Here is a 21,543-nt window from a genome sequence, read left to right as displayed (position 1 = left end):
GCCCCTCAAAACAGATGTTAGCCTTTAAATTATCATGCTTCAAATCAAAGCCCTGCATTGCAGATAACACTGATAAACACCATTTACAATATGTTTTGAGGTAAATAGCTAATTGCTACTCTTAGCCTTTTCTGTTCAACAATGATTCTGGGAGGGAAAACAATTTTTAAAATTGCTTCACAAGCATGGTAAATATAAGTCACTAGATAACACCAAGTAAGTAATACAATTATATGGAAACAAGTGACAACATTTTTACCAAAAACAAAGAATATAATGCTTTCTATTGTCATCACATCTTGCTCTGTAATATTAACTCTATGAGTTAAACACAAAGGTGACAGTTGTTTTTCCTTGAGTTTGTGATAGATAGCACACCCACACACACACACACACCCAGACACAAACACACACTAACACACTAGAGGGATTTTGGGGGCTTTCCACCTGTCTGGGGTTGTGGTGCAAAGTGTGAAAGAAGTGTGTCTGTTGTGTGCGAGGAGGCATATCAATGCCTATTTCTATCTGTGAAGTGTATGAGCGTGCCTGTGCATGCTCCTGTGCTCTGGCCCTTGAGCTGTAGCCTATGTGGTGCAGGGGAGAGTGGCAGACTGATGGGTTTATCCCCGCTGTCTGCCCAGAGGATGTGCGCACTCACTGCCTGGCTGATCAAGACTTCCACGCGATTGTTCCTACACTCCCAGAAAAGGATCGATCCATGTTTTGAGCTGATTCGTGCTTAAAGAAAAAATGCTAAACACACGATCGTTTCTTGTTAGATCAGCTCGTCACGCGGGGCTGATAATGAATTTAAACCATGTTGCTCTTGCAGCTACCTCTGTGTGCACAATGTGTGATAACAGAATCGTGCGCATTTGTGCAAGTATGTGCATGTGAGCGCTCATCCGGGCATCTTTATACATATGCATGAGGCTTTGCAGCAGTGAGACTTGGGGGGGGGGAAATGAATGTGCGAAGAGTTGGGCACCTGGGCCCCTCGCTCAAGTGCACTGGCGGGCGCGTAATGGGAATGCAATTTAAGCAGTGGTTAATCAGTGTGTTTTCGCCAGCTTGCCCAGTAATGCATAATAGACAATCACCCCGCAGTCACACGGGCGTTGCTACAATGGTCAATTACTCATCATAGTCTTGTTAAACACATAGTTCAGCCAGCCAGGGACAGATTGCTCTGCTGGTGCCATCATTATGGTAAAGAACAAAGCAAAGCAATGTTATGTGTCAGAAAAAAAGTGGGACACAGAGAAAGAGAGAGAGAGAGGAAAATGATGGTTGGGTAAGGAGGCTCATTGAGATGGCACCAAGGAGGGAAGAGCGAGGAGAAGAGAGGGTCACCGTGACAAAGCAGAGGCAGCAAACAGGAGGAGTAAAACACCAAAATGGAACCAAGGAAGGGTACGGGATTGTCTGTCCTGTACGGAACGAGAGCAAGAAAGGAGAGAGAGAGAGAGACAGAGAGGAGGTGAAATGGAGCAGAGCAATAAGAGAGATTGAGGCCATGAAAGTGAGAGATGGAGAGCATAAGATAATGGAGAGAGGGAGAGAAATTGAGAAAGGGACACTGGGGAGCGGGAGTAAAAGTGTGTGAGAGCGAGAGGGAGAGAGCCTGAGAAAGTGTGTACTCAGCTGTGAGATGAGACCTCTGTCTGCCCATGGGGAGAGAAGACGAGGGGAAAGGACTCAGCTGTCAGCGAGGGGGAGGAGAGTCTCATACTCTTTTGCTCTCTCTCTCTCTCCCACATGCACATTCACCTTCTCCCATCACAGCAATCAAATTTGCCTCGTTAAATGATTCCTAGAGGGTCAGTGAGCCATCATCCTTTTATATCTACATGTAGATCTTCAATTTGTTTTGTTTTTTTGCCACCCGTCTTTGGTCACACTCATGGTCACAGTGTACATGCACTCCTCTGATGCTAACCATGTTTTCTCTCCTTACCTTTTGTCCCCTTTTTGGGAATGCAGGCAGTGGATTGATGGGCAATTCCTCCGCCTCCTTCATGGGAACCTTTCTGGCCAGTAGCCTGGGTTCCCCCCCTTCCCACCCGTCTCACCCCTCCCGGCCGCCCTCCTCACCCTCCTCACCTTCCTTCCGGGGCGGACCGCACTCCAGCGCCTCGCAAATATGGTTTCCCCATTCACACGAAGGTACCTGAATTCTCACTCCTCATCTGATCGAGCTTTACATGGTGTATTGTTACTCTGATATTGTATTTTTTTTATTTTTTTTTGGATGTGTTGGGTTTCCACTAAAACACAGCTTGTAGCAAGAGCCAAGCTCCCACCCTTTTTTTATTTGTGAACCAAAATAGGCTCAGGCCCAGGCCCAACATGTTTTGGAAGGATCACAGTGCCATGGTTTTCTGCATGGGGGACTCGGGGTCAAAAGTTCAGCCAAGGAATCTTGCGGTATTCCATTCACGTCAGCAGAATTTGTCACTCCGAGGCTCTCTGAGGCAGCATGTTTGAATGCAGGCCAGTAAAACATTGCAACGCTTTCAGATGGTGCCTCTGCCACAGTTTACTAGGGTAGTTCCCACCCAACCCCATTTCAAAAACTCCAGCTGCACAATCACACACACACACACACACACGCACACAGTCAAACAAAAATAAACACTCAGACGTACACACGGAGTTCAGCAACTCACATTTCTGACTAAATAAAACCAGAAAGTCAGGGCAGGGATGAAGCAGCCATCACTCTGCTCAGTACTAGTTCAGAAAAATGTGAAACCTATCAAATGCCAGTCAACTATAATATAAAAGCTTGGTCTCTTCACTGCTAGATTGACTTTTTTTTAACCATCTTTAGTTAATAGTTAGACAAAGTGATGACTCAAAACCTCCTGGAAAACCCACATTCATTGAAGTTGATGGATTTGTTGTTTCAGCTATCTTGTATTTGTTTATTTGTTTTCGAAGACTAGACCAGCTGTTAGCCCATAGGGTTGGGGTTGGGTTTTCTTTTTTTTCTTCCATTTGTGGTCTCTGATCAACAGTGTCTCTGTTGTGGGATGTGTTACTAAAGGGCTGATTTGGATGTTCTACAGCTGAGATGCTGTGTCTGTTAAGCCAGTAGATGCCTCACAGCGCCTTTACTCCCAACCCCCCCCTTGCTTTTATGTCCTGACCACCGGGGATTGGGTAAAAAAAAAAACATTTAAAACATGGAGACAAGAAGTTTAAAGTCGAATATCTGCTTAAGCATCGGCTCAATTGGACAATGTTCCCCTCCAAACTGATTTCTGTGTTCCTTTACCTTACAGTATAGTTTCAGTGGCTTTATTGTCAGACTTTACTCTTGTGGAAAAATAGAATAATATTAATAAGAGTGATGATGATAATGCCAAGCCTAATAAAAGTAATGGAGGTGATTATGACTGGGATTATTACTCAGTTGGCAATGGAGGCCATTATCTCTATTGCAGTTTAATTGCATATAACGCACTAAGAGCATGATTGAATCCAGACTGTTCATCAACCACATTCAGCTGTTCCCTCCTCAAGATAATTGCATATTGTCTTTTTCCTGTTTTGCATAAAAAGCAAGTCATCAAAATGAGCGGCACAATTACCCAGGCTCTCGCCTCCGCTCTCCGGGTGTCAGCAGAACCCCACCAGCAGCGGAGCACTCCCTAACTTGTGCATATGTGTGTGTGTGTGTGTTAGTGTAACTTTATAGCCTTAAAGAAATTCTCTGTATATTTTATTCTTCCGGCAAGTGTGTCCTTAAAAGACGCCACTTGATGCTGCAAAACCAAGCAGCAGCGTGAAATCGCATTCAAAGATGACTGTACGGTCCTCATGTCTCCGACACATACAGTACGTGCCGTGGAGGAGATTTTTCCGCAGATTAAAGCGATAAAGCATCTCACGCGCCGAGCAGTCATTAACAATGATCTCGTAAAAAAAAAAAAGTGCTGCATAAAGATGGTACTGTATGAACTTGTGTGTGAATAGGTAAATGCGACTTGTGAAGGACTTTGAGTGGTCGTTTCAGAGAAAAGCTCCAAATAATTGCCGTTAGAGCTGGAGTTGGCTTGACATACAGTGGCCTCCCCAGTCTCTCATTAGTATACAGAGATCAGACTTCAGGGTCCTGGTCGGTGGACAAAGGTGACATTTAATCAATTCATTCCAGACTCAGACATTTAAAACGATGACTCATATCTTTTACCTGGATGAATCAATTGACATGGATCTAAAAGGTTTAAAACTATTGATTAGACATTGATAAAAATGTCAATTTATGATAGATCTGGCAAAAGTCAACACATTCTCTGAATGTAAATATATATATATGTGTTGCTAAATATAGCTAAAACTGCATTGGATGATTACTGCAGTGTTTAATAGTTTCAGCTGGCAGCATACAGTATTATTTAACTAACTACGTCAATAGACCTACTCATGGTCGTGGATAGTGCTGATTCCATCATAGAAATAATTTAATAAAAGATCAACTTCATCAACTATAACTTATTGCTATGAGAGCATTTCCACATGCACATTGTGAAACAAACTTAAGGGATTGGGAGTACACAGCTGTGAGGCCTCAAGAAAGCCACTTATCACTGAATCAAACTAGGGAAAAAAAAGGCATCAGCAGGGAGCATAAAGATTATATGACTCTTTGGAGCCATGGAAAAAGGTCATGTGGTCAAATGAGTCAGGATTTATCCTGTTCCAGTGTGATGGATGCATCAGCTTAAGAAGAAAGGTGGATGAAGCGATGCACCCATAATGTTTAGTGCCTACACCACAGAAGCCTGTGGGGACGGTGCTATGATCGAGGGGTTGCTTCAGTTGGTTTGGTCCGGGTTCAGCAACGTTATGTGCCACAAATAATACGAGCAGCTTTTTCCATCAAAGGATTTGTTTCTTCCTGATGGCACAAACATATAATGACAATGCCAGGATTCACTGAGCTCAAATTGTGTAATAATTGTTCAGGGATCATGAAACTTCATTTTGGCCTCCACATCAGTCTAGACCCTTTCCATGGAGTGCAGACCTTTACCCCATTCAGAATCTTTGGGATGTGCTGGAGAAGACCCAATACAGTGATCTCAAGCCCTTTGAAAATGTCACCGCAAATGCCTGTCAGAGCAGAAGGTGGCCAAAAAAAAATCACATTGTTGGTAGTAACTGTGTGAGGATACATAGAACATATGTTTTTTTTGTTGTGTTATTGTTTTCTGAATAAAAAATTGGAATATGACTTTGCACCACGCACCTGTCTTGCATCCCTGCCAAACCGTGCACTCTTTTAAATTGTCTCTGTGGTATTCCACTAACTAACAGAAACAACAGTGATCCTGTAAACAAAAGCTCCCAGGTGGTCATTAAATAAATAAAATATGTGAGTAGCGACTAAACAAATACACCTGACTAGTCTCTGCTCGCTCTTTTAATCACTTGGGGTAAAAACGGGTAATACTTTAGATTAGGGAACACATATTCACCATTAACTAGGTGCTTACTAACATATATAACTAGCATACTAGCTCTTTATTAGTAATTAAGCATGTATTAACACCTTATTCTACCTCTATTACCATATGAATTAATTAATATTTACTAATAAAGGGCTAGTATGCTACTTATATGCATGTTAGTAAGCACCTAGTTAATGGTGAATATGTATGAATGGTGAATATTCCCTAATCTTAAGTGTTACTGAAAAAGGATTTCTAAGGTGGCACACATATTTTTTTTGAAAAACAAACTTGAACTTGGTATTTCCTGGGACCATGTGAAAATGAAAAGCATTATTTTTGCAATTAATCCAAGTAGCAACTACCATTTAAAGCTCGGCCTCTGGGTTTAAAAGGCTACAGAGAAAAATGTTGTAGTCACACATCAGCATGAACGTGGTTTCAGTGTGTGTTCAGAGGCCAGTTATGCATGCAGATTACATTCCTACTGGGAGCATAAGTGACAAACCATTAGCGAGTGACACACACACACACCTATAAATAACACCACCACCTGACAAAGGTGGTGGTGCATGATCCTCTGGATCACAATGTGTTTGGCAGAGAGAGTGGATGAATGTAGTGCGTTTGCATTAGGAAAAGGAAGCGTATACTCTCCCTTAGATGCTGAGATATTTGTGAGTGTGTATATAAGGAAATTGTCTTTTTCTCTTTTAGATCAGATCTCCAGGTTGATTGAAATACTGTAACAGCCATTGTGTACAGAACACCACATGTGGGATTGACTGTCCTTCATTTGCTGAGTGGGAGATGAAGACCTACTGACACTAGAGAGAGGAGTGGCATTTTGATTTTGGCTGTGAGAGCAGAGAGACGGGGGGAAAAGATGAAAAAAAAACAAGGACAGATGTATTGTTGTGACTATTTTAATACATGTACTGTGAAAAGGGATTAGTTCCCTTTTTAGATATTGATTTTCGTGTATTTGACTGTTTGAACAAACCCCTCTGAATCAAATGAGTGCAAAAAAATAAAAACAAGAAATGGACAACATGAAAGGAAAACAACCCTGTAGACACCTCATAAGCCCAAGGCCAGTTGGCAAAGGTCCAGATGACTTCATACCCTGTGCTGAAAACATCTCGGTCCACACATCATACAAATAGACACACATGCCTTGCGCACACCTGTCTAATCCACTTCTGACTGAAAGGCCTTTCCGAGCCTATCGTCAGTTGTCCATCTTTCCTTCTGTGAGCAGTTGCTACCTTTCCCTTTTGTGGGATTTAAGCTGCACCCCCTCGGCTCTCCTCTTTTACGTACTGGTCGGTGCCTCTTTAATTCTCTCCCTCACACTCTCTTGTGCCAGGCTGCATCCCTTCCTTTCAATTAGTCAAACCTGAAGAGATCCACCACAGCACTGCCCCTCCTCCACCAAACATTTCTCGTCTTCTCTCTGCTCTCTCCTCCCTTTTTCTGTCTTGATGGTTCTGTCACTTTTTCTCAATTAGCAGACTTGACAGGCAGCTCAGCCCACTCCTCCCTCTTGATTTCCTCTGCTATGCTCTTTCGCTGTCCTGCTATCGCTCTATTTCTGGATTGCTACAGCTATTTACCTAGAGAGAACATGCACTTTAGCCTTTATGTTAAGAAACCCTTAAATTATAGTGACATTGTCTTCAGATAGGTGGACACGAGATGGAGATGAAGGCATCTAAATATTCTGTTGTCTGCCTCTTATTCAGCACACTTAATCCTCCTCTGCATCTAATTTCTGTTCCCAGCTCCCATTTTTGTCCGTGTTGTTGACCTGCTTCTCTCATTTCACCATGCTGTTGCCGACTATCTTCAGAACATCTACAAATGCCTCCCTGGGACACACCTCTTCTTTGTTCTGCCTCTTGACCCTGTCCTGCCCTACCCACGGAAAGGATAGCATACGCCGTGAACCTGCCAATGCTGACTTGTATTTGTGTGTGCGAATATGTGCATGGAGCAAACGAGAGTGAGGCTGTGAGGCTGCTGTGTCGTCAGCAGACTGCACTAAGACCCTGCCTGCACTGCCTGCAGCAGAAGCAGCCACTTCCTTGTCCTGGCCAGATTAATGGCTGAATGAGCTATGCCATGCCCAGCAGTCCCCCTTCTTGCCGCCCCAGTGGAGGGCATGGTGAAACTGAGCGGGCTGGCATTATCGGGCACAGCCAGACCACGCTGTGAAAAGGGATTACGCCGTCAGTCGTCACGCTCACAAACAACATGCTGCTGCAGAAAAAGCTTTGATAAAGACTGCCAACCAGCTCTCTGCTCTTTTCCCTCCCCACAACATAGAAAAAAAACCATTTTTGCTTTGACAAAGGATTCCCCCCCACCCTCTTCCCCATCTGTAGATGAATGGGCATGAATGTGTATGCGTATTAATCATGACGGCAAAGAAAGGAAAAGAGACAACATACGTAAGAAAGGTAGAAAATAGACAAAAGGAAGAAATAGAGATGGAACATATATGTTTTGTAATTATCACCCCATTGCCCTTCTCAGAAAGCAGCACCTCCTGTGTTATTGCAGTGCTTTTGGCCATCTCTGTGCATTTCATTAATTAAAACAGGAGGATGCAGAGGCCTCTCCAATACGAGGTCATTAAGCCCACTATAACACTCCTCCCTCACCAGAGCTGGTCCCACAGCACTGGCCCTATTGTTCTAGTGGCAGAAAGTGAGACATTCAACACTCACTCGCTGATGTATAAAACAAACACACACACACACACACACACACACACTGCATCTGTGCTTTACGGGATCAGGTCGTGTGCTTGCCAACACAAATATGTCTGTCTTTCATTTACCTCTGAGAGCCATGTATTCCTCTTTCTCCCCCCTCCCCTTCCCTTTCCTTCACTCCATCTGTGAGTTGTGTTTAAAAGTATAGCTGGGGTTGAAACAGGTGCAGAGAGAAAGAGACGAGAAGCACCTGGACTTATGTAGATGACTTGAAGGTCACTGAGATGCTTGTATGTGGTGATGGTTTACAGCAAATTGTTTCTGGTTCATTCAAATCAGTGCATATTGGTTAATTCTCTTGATGACACCCAAATATAATTTACCATTTTGATTTGATTATATCTTCTTTCTTGATCTTACAGTTAAATTTGTTTTCTTCCTCTTATGTTTGTATTTAGTGTAAATATCCTACAGATTGGCTTGGTGTAATAGGCTCAGGTTTACTGGCTCAAAGGCCCAACATCCATATGACATTTTGCCCATGATGTAGGTCAGCAAAGGTCAGCCGCCCAGCTTTCACGTCATGGCAAACACAACCTCTTAAGATGGATAGAGATGATACCGCCTATTCTGAGAGAGATAAAACAAGGAGCTGTACGTGTCAAAGACAAATTTCATACATCACAGCAATTCCCAAGCTTGTCTTGTATTGTTTAGATACTGAAATCAGGCACGAAAGGCAAACATGACAGGCAGAGTCTGCACTTATTTTTGTATGAACACCACCAGCTGCATTGGACTTGAAGGATTATACTGGGTTTCTCTGGATAACTACATCTCGGTGGTTATTGTCCTGTCTTATCAATTCTCTTCTCTCCTCCCTCCACTATCCATCTCAGCAGCTCCAGGGTATCCACGATTCTCAGGGAGTCTGGCCCACACTTTCCTTCCCATGAGCCACTTGGATCACCATGCCAACAGCGGAGTCCTCTATGGGCAGCACCGTTTCTATGACACCCAAAAAGGTGAGATGTGTGATGATTAAAATTCAATCATTCTGAAATAACATATTTAAATCCAATTTATACAACACAGTGTGGTGTAATTTGATGTGGGATACTGATATAAGGATGCCTAGGGACACTATCATGAGAGCTGAATAATTTAATTCTGTCATTGCCTTTTCCTTTCTTGACTAAAGAATGTGTCTTTACTGGTCTGCCATTCTCTTTATCTTAGAGAACTTCTACCTTCGAGGTCTCCCATCCCAGCCTCCTCTCATCTCAGCCAATCACAGTCTACCACCAATGTCCAGGGCAGGTTCAGGCCACTCTCAGGGGTCCTGCAGCAGAGACAGAGATGCAGGGGTCAGCACAGCTATACATAAGGGTCTTAAAGAGGGGTCTGTTGAAAGAGGAGTGGTACCTGTCAAGGACAAGGAGAGGTCCAGTAGCAAACAAGAGGCAAAGGAAAGACAGCAGCAGCAACAGCAACAGCACCACAGCCATCAGCAACCCCAGCCCACACACCACCACCACCATTCCCACTCCCATCAGCAGCACCCACACTATCCACAGCACCCACTGCCCTTGGAGGAGATCAACAGTCGTTCTCTGGAGAGACACAAGGCATCACTCACGATGGAGTACAGCAAGGAACACTCTCAGAATATGGGCAAGTCCCTCAGTGCCTGCTTGCACAATGGCAAGATGCAAAATGGAGATGCAGGAACTGGAGCAGGGACTAAGGCCTCTATGTCCAGCTATGGAGGGGAGGGCACAGCCCTTGGGCCTATTGGTGCTGGAGGGAGCAGCCAGGGCAGACATATGGTTTCCAGTGGCAACAACCGCTGCACCAAGGAGGGTGTAAGTGGGGAAATGAGGATCAGTGAACAATCTTCAGACTGTCTGGAAAGGGGTCAGGCACCACTCCACCACTCTCTACCCTACTCTGTACCTCCACCCTTACACATGGGTTCAACTGCAGGAGGCGCACACTCCCATCCCCATCCACATCCGCATCCTCATGCTCACCCCCACACACATCCTCACCCAGGGGGCTTCCACTGCCTTCAGCTCCACCCCAGCCACCCACACCACCCACACCATTCCCACCATACACACCATCATCCGGACTTCTTCTGTCCACCCCCCTCTGCTCCTCTAGCCCACCCAGCGTCACACGAGAGTGGACCAGCCAATTTGGGACGAGAACTTAAAGTCACAGGACCTACATTTGTGCCATCAGTGGCAGATCTGGGGAACAAAACTAATGGGCCATTTCAACTTGGTATCCCCGACTGCCAGGGTGTTGGTAGCTGTGGGGGAGGTGGCAATGCCAAGGACAAGGTAATAGAGAAGAATGGTGGTAATGGTCATCATAGTAGTTGGCACAGAAAACAGCAACAGCAGCAACAACAACAGCAACAGCAACAACAACAACAACAGCAACAACAGCAGCAACAACAGCAGCAACAACAGCAGCAGCAACAACAGCAGCAACAACAACAACAACAGCAACAACAACAGCAACACCAACAACACCAACAGCAACAGCAGCACCAATACAGAAAGACAGACAAGGCTCCAGACTGGATGCAGTCCCACCACCAGCACCTTCAGCCCTCACAGCTTCCACCACCTTCCCAGCAACAACAGTCTTCACATCCCCAACAGCAGCACCAGGTGGTACGATCACGCAGTGCTGAATGTATCAACAGTGGTGTGGACATGGATGTCTTTAGAACATCGCTGCCCCAGGGACACAAGGCAGGACACTCAGTCTCTCATTCCGTAAACACTTCTCCTTATAGAGACTGTTCCCATTCTAGACCACCACCTAACTCCTCCCCACTTGGTTGTAAAAGCATGAGTCAACATAGTGGGGCAGGACCCACCCATGGCCCAAGTCCAGGAGGTAGCTGCTCGTTACAGAGAGATGGCCAAAAGGTAGCCAGGATACGCCACCAGCAACATGGCCGACCTGGCCCCGAAGCTTCTTCTCCTGCTGAGTTGAACCAGGGGAATAATCAGGAGCTGAAAAGAAAGATGGATATGTCTCCTTATGGTTACAGCAACAATAGTGGGCAGGCCCACCACCAGCAGCCACCAGTGCCACCCTGGTCCATGAGGCCTCCCCACCCCATGTCCCAACCTGAAGAGGAGCAGAGGAAGTCCTACATGGAGTTAGGGAACACTGGTGGGCAACTCTCTCAGCAGCAGCAACCGCAGCAGCAGAGTATGAGCTTGCCTCCTCCCCAGCCTCTCCCTCCACCTCCACTCAGTCAGCAACAGCCACAGCAACAGCCACAGCCACAGCCACAGCCACAGCCACAGCCACAGCAGCAGCCTGAACCCCAATGTCCAACTCAGGGGGAGAGCAGTGCTATGAAAAGCTTACTAAAGTACAGCAACCAGCAACAACCACTGCTCCTCTCCCAGAAAAGCCCTTTTGGGGGACTCGGAAGCCTCAAATCAGGTCCTGCTGGTGGGAGTTGTGCCCTGCAGGGCAACAAACAGACTCTGCCTTCCAAGAAGAGTCCAGCCAATGACGAGCGCCCTGATTACAGTGGGCGGGGTAGAGATATTGGGGAAGCAGGTCATGGGGAAAGTGAGGTGAGACAGCCACCAGTGGGAATTGCAGTGGCGGTGGCCAGACAAAGGGAGCCACCTTGTCGTTCTGCAGACAGTCATCCAAACAGCCGGCAGGGCAGAGTACATCCCTCTTTGAAAGGTAGGCTGTCAAGGTCACATACCCATAATGGGAGTCATTTTTGTTATCTGTGACCTTTTAAGACCTAACTGTGAAAAAAATATTTTTTAGTGCTGAGACAAGCCTTTACTTTTAGTGTGTGGTTTAAGAATGTTATGTTATTCAACCTCACACAAGTGCAATATTGTTCAGCTTTCTTATTTCCTTGAAAAATACACCATTTTTGAAGCATTAAGACATATCGGTGAGAGCTTAAGTTTCAGTTAATGTTTGTTTCACAGGACCACCTCGATCCATGTATCCTTCAGATCCTACCACAGAAGAGGAGAGGAAGAGGATGAGTGGGGAACAGATAGGTCTGACATGCTTGGACAGAGAGAGAGATCCATATATCAGGTAGCTAGATGTGAAACCGCTGCTTCACACACAAATGAACTTATTTAGAATTGTCCAGTATATTTGGTCTCCATTTTCATTTCTTTATGTTTATGTCATCCTGATGTCAGGGATAATAAGGAAAGGGTGGAGTTTGCAAGGATCCATCCCTCCAACAGCTGTCATGGTGACCTCACCTCTCATCTCATGGTCCCAGGCGGGACTTCCCTCCAGTCTGGTCAATTAGGAGACCCTGCTGCACATTCTGCTCACCATCACTGGATGCCAAGAACTGGGAGTCCATCCCTCTGGATGACTGGACACTCTTATGGTAAGATGGGAGTATCTAAGATGCCAATGCATTTACTTGTACCAGCTATTTGACATACATAGCAAGTGTGTACCTAATTGTATAAGGAATACATAAGCAATACTGATGTCTTTGCTAGCAGGTATAGGTCATACAGCCCTGCACCAGAATCTGCCTCCTGGTTTCTCTGCAGCCATGCCAGGCCCTCTGCAGCCAGTTCTGCCTCTGCCTCAGGATCCCTCTGCGCAGCTTGTGGTCCTGCCCACTGAGCCTCCTGCCCATCCTGCGACACATCACCTCGGTGAGCCATTTAACCAATTAAGTTGCTGTAGTGTATTTTTACACCATTCTAAACAGAAATTGTTATGAATGGTTAGTTAATGAGCTTCTATCCGTTAGACAACCACACCAGAGAAAAGAGGAAGTTTGTGTGAGCACAGGAAAGATAACTCACTAAAAGTCGTTCTCGACCCACAGTGTGAAGAGGCTGCAAAATTTAATTAGTTCACAGGTCTAAACGGTATGTTTCTTTGTGCACTCCACAGGAATTTCATTTGAGAAAGGACATGTATCCGCAAAAGCTTTCCCACAGGAAACATTATAGTGGCCACATTTATGTCACCGATCACATATTTTTGCAGGGTCTAAGCAAAAACTGCTGGAAGAGAGTCAAATTGGACATAACCGCTTATAAGGGGAAAAAAGTGTATTAAATACAGAAAAAAGCGGCTGTGTTATTATTGTTTTGGTCAATTACTACCCCAGTGGTAAAGCCGTAGCACATAAACCACATCGTGTCCACAAGGTTACATGCTGACAAACGTCGTCCAACTCTGGACGTGGGAACTGAGCTTCCTGCTGGTTTCTTTCACAGACTACACTCGTCTATGGTTTGCCTTGAAGGTGGGACTTTTCGTCAAATAGGCTTCATTAAATTGTCTACTGGGACATGAGCATAACCAGCCCAGTATTTCTGACCTCTAATCAGCATGTAGCCATCATCTGTTCACATTTCGTCATTGTCATTACTTTTTTTAAAAACATTTTTATACAACATTCCTGCAAATTCTCTAGGCTGTTCTTAAGAGAATTGTGTTCAGAGCGGAGGAGTGTGGGATTACTGTTGTCTGGGGAGATATTGTTCCATGAAGTCATTTTTTTTTAAGATTTACAGATTTGTTATCATAAAATGATCCATAATGGTTTTACTGAATTGATGTGGTTGCGTGGGAGTTATATAATGAGACATATGGATAAAATAATGTTGTTTTCTTGTGTATGGAGCAGTGTGTCTATGTGTGAGGATGTTTTTTGTTGTTCAAAGGTAGCCTCTGTCACATTTCTCCTCTTTTTTTCTCATTAGACGTGATGGAGCAGCCGGGGCTATGGCCCCCTGTGTATGGTGCCCGGGGCCCACCCTCCCACATGCAACATCCTGCTGTGTACTCTCGATCCCAGTTTCTACGGCAACAGGAGCTGTACGCTCTCCAGCAGCATCAACAACTCCAACATCAGCATCAACATCAGCACCAGAGCCACCCATCACAGCAAATACAACCACAGGCTCAACCTCAGCAGCAGCAGCAGCAACAGCAGCTGCAGCACAGAGCTACGCATGGCATGGACATGCAACATCACACTCCACACAATGCCCAGGTTATTATTAAAAATTCAAAATATTATTCAGGATTGAGCAACTTTATTGTCATTGTGTAATACATAAAAAAATAGCTTTTGTGACAACCCCTGAGGCGCCTTTAAAATCTCAAGGCATACATTAAAATATCAAAGCATTAAAGAACAAAAGAGAATGATAATTTATAAGCCGAATAGCAAAAACACTAACAGCAGTTTTGTGAAGGTTCAAAATAATCCCCCTTCTGGGATGCACTGTTTTTCTTAGAGGGATGAAACAAATAATATAATTGATTGCCAGGAAGTAATTGCTGCATTGCTCTTATACAGAGAAAGTGATTTTTATTTATTTTTTTAAATGCCACAGATGCAGAAGAGGCCAAATGAGCCTTCGGTTGAGCTAGAGGAACTCATTTCTGAGCCCAGAACATCCAAACCTGCCAAGCCCTACTCTTACAACCCACCTCAGAAGAACACCACTCCTCCAGTGGCCTGCGCCACTCACCTGTCCCCTTGTTGCCAGTCCCCCTCACTGCGACCACATCCCAAAAGCACTCCTTCGACACCCTGCCCTGCTCTCAGCCCTGCCACAGTAGTGCCCCACTCACCTGCCATCAGCCCAGCCCCACCTCAGAGGCCAAAGGGGGCAGGATCACTGGACAAGCGAGCCGAGGGACAGCCACCACAGGTTTACCCAGAGTCTCCTGAGCCTGGTAAGTTTAAGCAAACACAATATAATAATAACATATAGAAAGATAATGGATAACAACAGGTGAAAGCCTGTGAAATGTTTGTGATGCCACCAATTAGAAATGATAAGTGAAATAGGTCACAGTGATAGAAAGATAGCAGTAGCTTTTACATGACACCAAATGCATCAGTAACAATCCCCTTTTTTTTTCCTGTTGGTGTTCTCATATTGTGTGTGGGTGACTGTTGGCAAGGCCCTGATTGACTCAACAGCTCTAAGCTCCAGCAAAATGGCTGCCAGCTGAGCAGGGCCTTTCTAGTACTGTTACCCCAGTAATAACTGATAAACACCTCAGTACCAGCCTCACCTTTCCGCCACCCCCACAGGCAACGTACGCTCTTTATCATCATTAACGTCCAGCTAACTGCTGCCGCACGCCAGAGGAATTGTGTCAGGCACTCTGATAAACCAAAGCCCTGGCCCACCTCAAATAACACACTCACAAAAGGTTGCATTCTTCTTCTTCATATACTGCTGCTTGGAGATCAAGCCCGAGTGCCACTTTGTTTCCATTTCCTGTTGTTCACCCCCTTGTGACCTTAAAGGTAGCAAGATAGTTAAGCTCATAGTGAGTCTAATGTGTAAGAATTTTAGTTTTACTTCACACCACTGTCTAAGACAATCACTTTGAGAGGAATCATGCTCTCTGTTATTTGACATAATCAGAATAGTAAAGTCATTATCTGTCTTTCCATAGATTTGCCTCCTGGATACACCTACCCCCCAACTGCCATGGGCTACAGGAGTGGGCCTTCCCCTCAGGATGTTCGACTGGCTGAGCCAGCGGACCTGGAAGCAGTCCAAGTGGAGCCTGCTGAGCATGCGCCCGACTCTCTTTCCAGACTGGGGGAGGAGATAGACTGCCAAGCTGTTGTCAGACCTCTTTCAGAGCCACTCCCACCTGAAGAAGTGTTGCAGGAAGAGCCGGAAAAAGTGGTAGAGAGAATTTTGGAACAGAGGGAGGAGGTGGGTGTAGCAGCCAACTATGTGCCTGAGAAGGAGGAAGTGGAGGAGCAGAGGCCTACTGAGGAAGAGGTGCTGGTTTGCCCCCCTGTTGAGAGCCCAGTGTGCGAGGCTGCTTCCTGTCCAGTCCCCCTTTCAACAGAGCAGTCCGAAAGGCCAGAAGCTGTCATCACCTTGGAAGAGGAAGAGGATGATGAGGCGGTGGGTGAGGGGAGCCAGGTGGATCATGCTCAAAAGGTCAACATGTCTGTTGAGCAGGAGCCAGACCTGCCCACCATCATCGAGCTTGACCCAGCTTCCCCTGCAGCCCCCGAGCCGCAGTCCCCAGCCCCTGATGGAGCAAAGGACAGTGAGCAGCAGCAGGAGAATGAGATGACTACTGATGATGCCGCCGTAGATTTCACGTGTCTTTCCCCAGCCTCAGCTTCCTCTTCCAGCGCCTGCCAGGCGACAGTTGCTGTGCCCCAAAAACCTCTTGTGCCCTGCTACTGGAGTCTGGAGTTGCTGATTGCCGCTGCCTTCTGCACAGACATTCCGCCATTTCCGTTGTTCCCATTTAACACCCCATCAGTTGCTCCTTCGCCACCCAACCCACACCAGGGTATGGAGCTTCTGAGTGAGCTGGCAGATCTAGAGCTGCAGCAGCAAAAGCGCTCCTGTGGGAACAGCCAGGGTGAGGGACAGTGGCTCTTCATTAGTCATACACATTAACATGCACGCAGACACATATCTGGTGAATGCATTTATTGCTCCTAGTTTACACTCCTTTTGTTTTGCATCCACTATGACAAAGTCCCATTCCTCCCTCAGGCCTAGCCTCGGTCGCTCTGTGTTCCCTCCCAGTTTTTCCTCTCTTCCTGCTGGTCTTAAGAGCCTCTGGTGGATTCTAACATGTCCCCAGAGAAGCCATCGGCATGCCTGCTTGCCATTCCTCTTCTTTGGTGTGTTAAAGGCACTTTTATTTCCTAAAAGGCTGTTCTAACGATGCGGAGGCCTCAGGAGAGGGGAGAAGAAGGAGGAGGACAGGGCTGAACTACTAGCGAGGGGTGTACACCTCCCGTTCTCGTTCCCACTCCTTCTTCCAGCTTTCCTCAGGGAGCTGTCTCTCTGTCTCTCCATCCTGCCGCTGTTTGATCCACACGTGTGCTTGTGTGAAACACAAAAACTCAAACGCCAAACACACACTCACAGAAACGCAGCTGAAAATACACACTTAAACCAAAATCAAAAGACACACCAGTTGGTATTCCACTCTCCCAAACACAACATGTTATTGAAAGTTAGTGTGTAATCACAAAAGCAGTCGATGTTTTCAGCACCCTGGGGCATTGCCTGGCTAATTAGACCCCATTGTTTTAAAGTGCCTTTAAAAGCTTCCTTGTTTTCAAAGCGCCATGTGTTTTTTTTATTCATGCAAAAGGATGTTTTGTGTTTACCACAGCATCCTAATGCATTTAACTGCTCCCAAAAGAGGCCTCCATAAAAAAGGTATCATCAACTGATTCAAGTCGGGGATGTTGCGATACAATTGGTAGCTACGAGAAGTGTCACATGTTACAGCAAAGGTCTTTGCTAAAACAAATATTAAGGAAGAAAAGAAAATCTGTTTTTATTTGGATACATTTTATACGTTATTTTCTCAATTTCCATGATAATGAAGCAGCTCCTCGTGGCTGAGCATATCTAATATCCCATAATGCCTTACTTCCTCACAGTTTACCCACTGTATCACATGGTTACTGCTAAACCACATGTTTGCAGGAATTTGTTTATATTTGATGTGCACATTTACGAACCCAACCCCGATCTTTGTTGCTTTCTTTGAAATAAGCTGTAGTGCCTCTTAATGAAGCAGTAATGGACGCAGTGTGTACTAAATTTTTCTTGTTGTTTCCAAACAGACGAGGAATTGCTGATGTTTGATCTCCAGAGCCTTGCTACTCTGGCCACTGCTCGTGCACTGGAGATGGGTTCTCATGAAGGTAGCGCTGCCGGGGGACAATTTCCAGCCCGCAAGATCCTCAATTTACGCAGGAAATGCAGCTGGACACCTCGCAATGAACCAGTAAGACTGCAATTACAGACCCCACCCTGCACACACACACACACACACACTCATTCAAAATTGCTATTAAAGATTAAATCAACTATTCATGACGTGTACTTCAGGTGTGCCCAGCCAAAGGCAGCATGGAAACAATGGATGGCCCTGAGCTTGCAATGCGTGTGAAATTGGCTGAGCTACAGCGTCGCTACAAAGAGAAGCAAAAGGAGTTAGCCAAACTTCAGAGAAAGCATGACCACCAGTGAGTATGACTTAATCCTCCTTAACCATGCCACATTAAATCATTTTTTGCTTGTTCAGAACGGATGTCTTTTAGTATTGTATTTTTTGCTGTACTCTTTTCTGTGCCAACTTTTGCTGTTTTTAATATCTCAAGAGTTTCTCCCCTGTCCTCCTGTGTGTTTACATCTGCATGTGCAAACAGGAGAGAGGAAACTCCCCGCAGCCCAGCGCGACGAGGACCGGGGAGGCCAAGGAAGCGGAAACCCACCCTCAGCACAGGTCCGATGTCCTCATCAGAGGGCCAAAGAAAAGTCAAGTGAGTGTCAATCTGACCATCTCCAATGGCTGGATAAAGTTCACCGTGGCCTGATAAGCTACTACTGTGTCACAGGGACTGCCTCTTGTTGGCATTAACAGAAAATGAGAGAATTCAGCTGAACCACTCATGGATGTCAAATTGAACCCTTTCTAATTTACTCAACACTTGTGTAAATTGGTGCATAATTGGTGTCAGTGCTGTACGCTTGTTATGTAAGTTATTCATACCCACAAAACCACTCATAGATGCCATTGGGTTTCAACACAGCAAACTGTAAACCACAGTGGCATTACTGCAGTGCATGTTGGGCTTAGCTGGGCAGCGTTTGAGGGTGGAGTGGGGTGGGGAGTGCTGGCCGACTGGAGGGAGATGACAGGCAGAGGATGTAATTAGAGTACTGTGAATTCTCCTGTAATCTGTCCCAGCAGCAGGAATGTGACACACCACTGCCATTACAGCCCCACGGGGTCACTAGCGGTCCAAAGGATAATGTGACGATCAGACTGTCCAGGCATTCAGAGATAAGCTGACATTTGGAGCTTTCATACAACATGTGTGTTTACTGCGAGTGAGAAAAAAGAAGTATAATACAGTGGGAAGAAGTGAATAATAATAATAATAAAAAAAGCGATGGGGTAAGGTATAAAAAGATTGAGGGACATTTAAGATCAAAACATCACCGTCCTTGTTCATAAAAATTTTAGACAGTTCAAATGTCGGCTTTAGTAAAAAACAGGGACATCACTGCTATTTGTCAGTGGCTGCGGGAACTGATAAACCAGATGGGTTGAAGGAATAAAGGTTTGCTGTCAGACGACAATATCTCTTGTTGTCAGGGTTTAGAAAGGCCAATAAATTTCGCCTCGCATTATTCCCGCTCCCTCCCGCCATCTCCCTCTTTTCGCACTGTGGGTTGCGGGCATAGTGTTCCCAGCTGCCCCTCTGCAATGTCACCTCTACTCTCCTTCCACTCATGTACCCCCTGCCCCCCCTCGCCAGGCCAGCACTGATCAGAGTGGGGACACTGATGATTGGTGACAATGTCACTCACATGAAAGGTTAAGTGGGTCAGTGGGTATCGGGCCCATCTTTTCAGTGTCTTGTTTCTTAGCTTAGTTTGTTCGATCCGCAGGGAGTGTGTGCTGTGATGTTTCACTTCGAGATGTATTTATGCCTCCCTGCCTGTGCATTCTGTGTAATTAGGTATGAATGCAGCTGTGTGCTCGTGAGCATTTATTCGGGCATTGTTTGTTTTGCTTGTGGGTAGAGCACTGGGGTCCTTTGTGGTGCCACTTTGATTGGGTTAGGGTGGGGGGGGGGCTGCAAAGAACTTCTGCTCGCCAGCAAACCCCGCTAATCAATTCTGTTTAATTAGTTACTGTACGCTCAATCCCTCCCAACTCCCACAGAAGGGGCGGGACTCTGTCACATTGTGTTTGTCAGCCGTGGAAAGCAAGCCATGACGGGATCTGCCTTACAGGGACAACTCACACTTCACTGCCACCTCTGTCATTCTCCCGTCAGCGGGTAGACAGTCCAGCTCACAGACAGTCACCTTCATTCTCTTCACGTTCTGCTACAGATGTGCACTGACACTCTCGTAATCAGTTTTAGGAATAATTTGTATAAAATGTTGTGTTCCTGTGGTGAACACGCGCATAGAAAAAGTACATAGTCACACATTTGATCTGAAACAATGTGTAATTACAGACAGTAAAGTGAGTATAGTGTATTTATCTTTTAAATTTTAACTGTAAAGTGCACACGTGGAGAGGGGAAGTTCTTTCGTTTGAGCCGAGCCTAGTTGGTTTCCTGGGGCAAATTCAAAGGTATTTGGAGTGGTTGGACTGTGATGCTGCACAGTGTAGCGGAAAGAGTTCGCCACAGGGTTATGAAAATGCTACAGGAGAGCGATGATATTCCCGGAGAACAATGGAGCCACAAACAATGGAGCTGCAAACAATTGCCATGACTTCCAACCATTTACTGTATCATTCAAAGACGTGCAGTGCTTCACAGGCGCTGCAATGACACTCCCTAGTTTAAGCAGTAAGGCTCATTATGTCACACTGCCCTAAAACAATCCCAGGTTCCTTGTTTGACCCTAATTTTACAAGTGTGTTGTTTAGACACCGGGCTCTCCATTCTTCCTTTGTGCCATACAGTTTATCAAATTGAAAATGGAGAGTTATCAGGTCCCTTAGAGAGGTGACGCAACTCTGTTTTTCTACTGTGATGTTCTACCCATTATTTTTCTTTCAAACCACCACCATTCTTCTCTAATGATTGCCTCTCCCTTGGCAGGTTGATGGGGGCGGGGCTTGCCTTGTCACCTGAGGACCTGGGAGCAGGCGGAGACAGCCAGAGAAGGAAGAAGAGGCTATCCAATCGAGGCTTTGAGCAACTTAGCAGCACACAGGTCAGGGTCCCCTTGTCCTCCTCCCTCCTGTCCTCTATGCTGCTTGAAATAAAAGAGCAAAGTCTTTGTTTCTTTATGTTTGATACACTCTTGTGTTACACATGCTACATAATTAGGTGCTACCCTCAGGAGCCAAATCCTCTGCTCTCCATATTAATGTAATTTTCATTGGGAGTGTTCCTTTTTTCTTTTTTTGTGTGAGAGCAAACGAAAAACCTCTTCGTCTGACGTCCTGATGTTGTTGCAGCTTCTGTGGCCGAGGGAGTAACCGGCTCTCACTGGCTCTCTCACATCTCTCTCTGTTGCAGCAGATGAAAGCGCAGGGCTGCAGAAAAAGCAACCTTCACAGCATACTCAGCTCTAAGCTGGCCAGTGATGTGGCTCAGCTCAAACAGAAAGCACAGGGTAAAAAGAATCTCTCAGGGACTGGCTCCAGGGACAAGGAAGTTGTGCCTTGCAACTCTAACCCCAAGCATGGACACAGAAGCCAGAGTACAAGCAAAGTGGAATCCAGGCGAGAGTCTGGGGGACAAAGTGACACAGGTAGTTTCAGAAAAATCACGCACTCTGTAAGGTTCGTTCAGTAACAGGCTG

At 45.7% G+C, this 21,543-nt stretch overlaps 2 protein-coding genes across 2 annotated transcripts in view; both read left to right on the top strand.

Moving 5' to 3' along the window:
* bahcc1a (BAH domain and coiled-coil containing 1a) overlaps window positions 1–21,543 on the top strand; it is a 63,395-nt gene that overhangs the window by 30,149 nt on the left and 11,703 nt on the right. The window contains exons 2-16 of the mRNA XM_083895829.1: window positions 1,984–2,166; window positions 9,079–9,204; window positions 9,419–11,911; window positions 12,172–12,286; window positions 12,397–12,596; window positions 12,718–12,876; window positions 13,939–14,231; window positions 14,578–14,923; window positions 15,659–16,129; window positions 17,010–17,065; window positions 17,792–17,989; window positions 18,094–18,230; window positions 18,414–18,527; window positions 20,835–20,949; window positions 21,258–21,492. Coding sequence (XP_083751955.1) covers window positions 1,984–2,166; window positions 9,079–9,204; window positions 9,419–11,911; window positions 12,172–12,286; window positions 12,397–12,596; window positions 12,718–12,876; window positions 13,939–14,231; window positions 14,578–14,923; window positions 15,659–16,129; window positions 17,010–17,065; window positions 17,792–17,989; window positions 18,094–18,230; window positions 18,414–18,527; window positions 20,835–20,949; window positions 21,258–21,492 — 5,241 coding nt within the window. The remainder of the gene's footprint in view (window positions 1–1,983; window positions 2,167–9,078; window positions 9,205–9,418; window positions 11,912–12,171; window positions 12,287–12,396; window positions 12,597–12,717; window positions 12,877–13,938; window positions 14,232–14,577; window positions 14,924–15,658; window positions 16,130–17,009; window positions 17,066–17,791; window positions 17,990–18,093; window positions 18,231–18,413; window positions 18,528–20,834; window positions 20,950–21,257; window positions 21,493–21,543) is intronic.
* Window positions 16,119–17,832, top strand: LOC310932823 (uncharacterized protein). Its single transcript, XM_083896192.1, has 2 exons — window positions 16,119–16,597; window positions 16,735–17,832. Exons 1-2 carry the CDS (start codon window positions 16,168–16,170, stop codon window positions 16,812–16,814), a joined length of 510 nt encoding a protein of 169 aa, XP_083752318.1. The 5' UTR covers window positions 16,119–16,167; the 3' UTR covers window positions 16,815–17,832.

Source organism: Microchirus variegatus (genome assembly GCF_963457635.1).
Source record: "Microchirus variegatus genome assembly, chromosome: 10".
Classification (NCBI taxonomy): Eukaryota; Metazoa; Chordata; class Actinopteri; order Pleuronectiformes; family Soleidae; genus Microchirus; species Microchirus variegatus.
Note: the sequence above shows the minus strand (reverse complement) of the source record. Positions and strands in the feature narration are given on the sequence as shown.

Excerpts from the sequence above, each read along its gene's own strand:
- LOC310932823 (XM_083896192.1), top strand. The coding sequence starts at position 16,168 with ATGTCTGTTGAGCAGGAGCCAGACCTGCCCACCATCATCGAGCTTGAC. Across the intron at positions 16,598-16,734 it reads CTCCTGTGGGAACAGCCAGG|GCCTAGCCTCGGTCGCTCTG; the intron begins GTGAGGGACAGT and ends TTCCTCCCTCAG.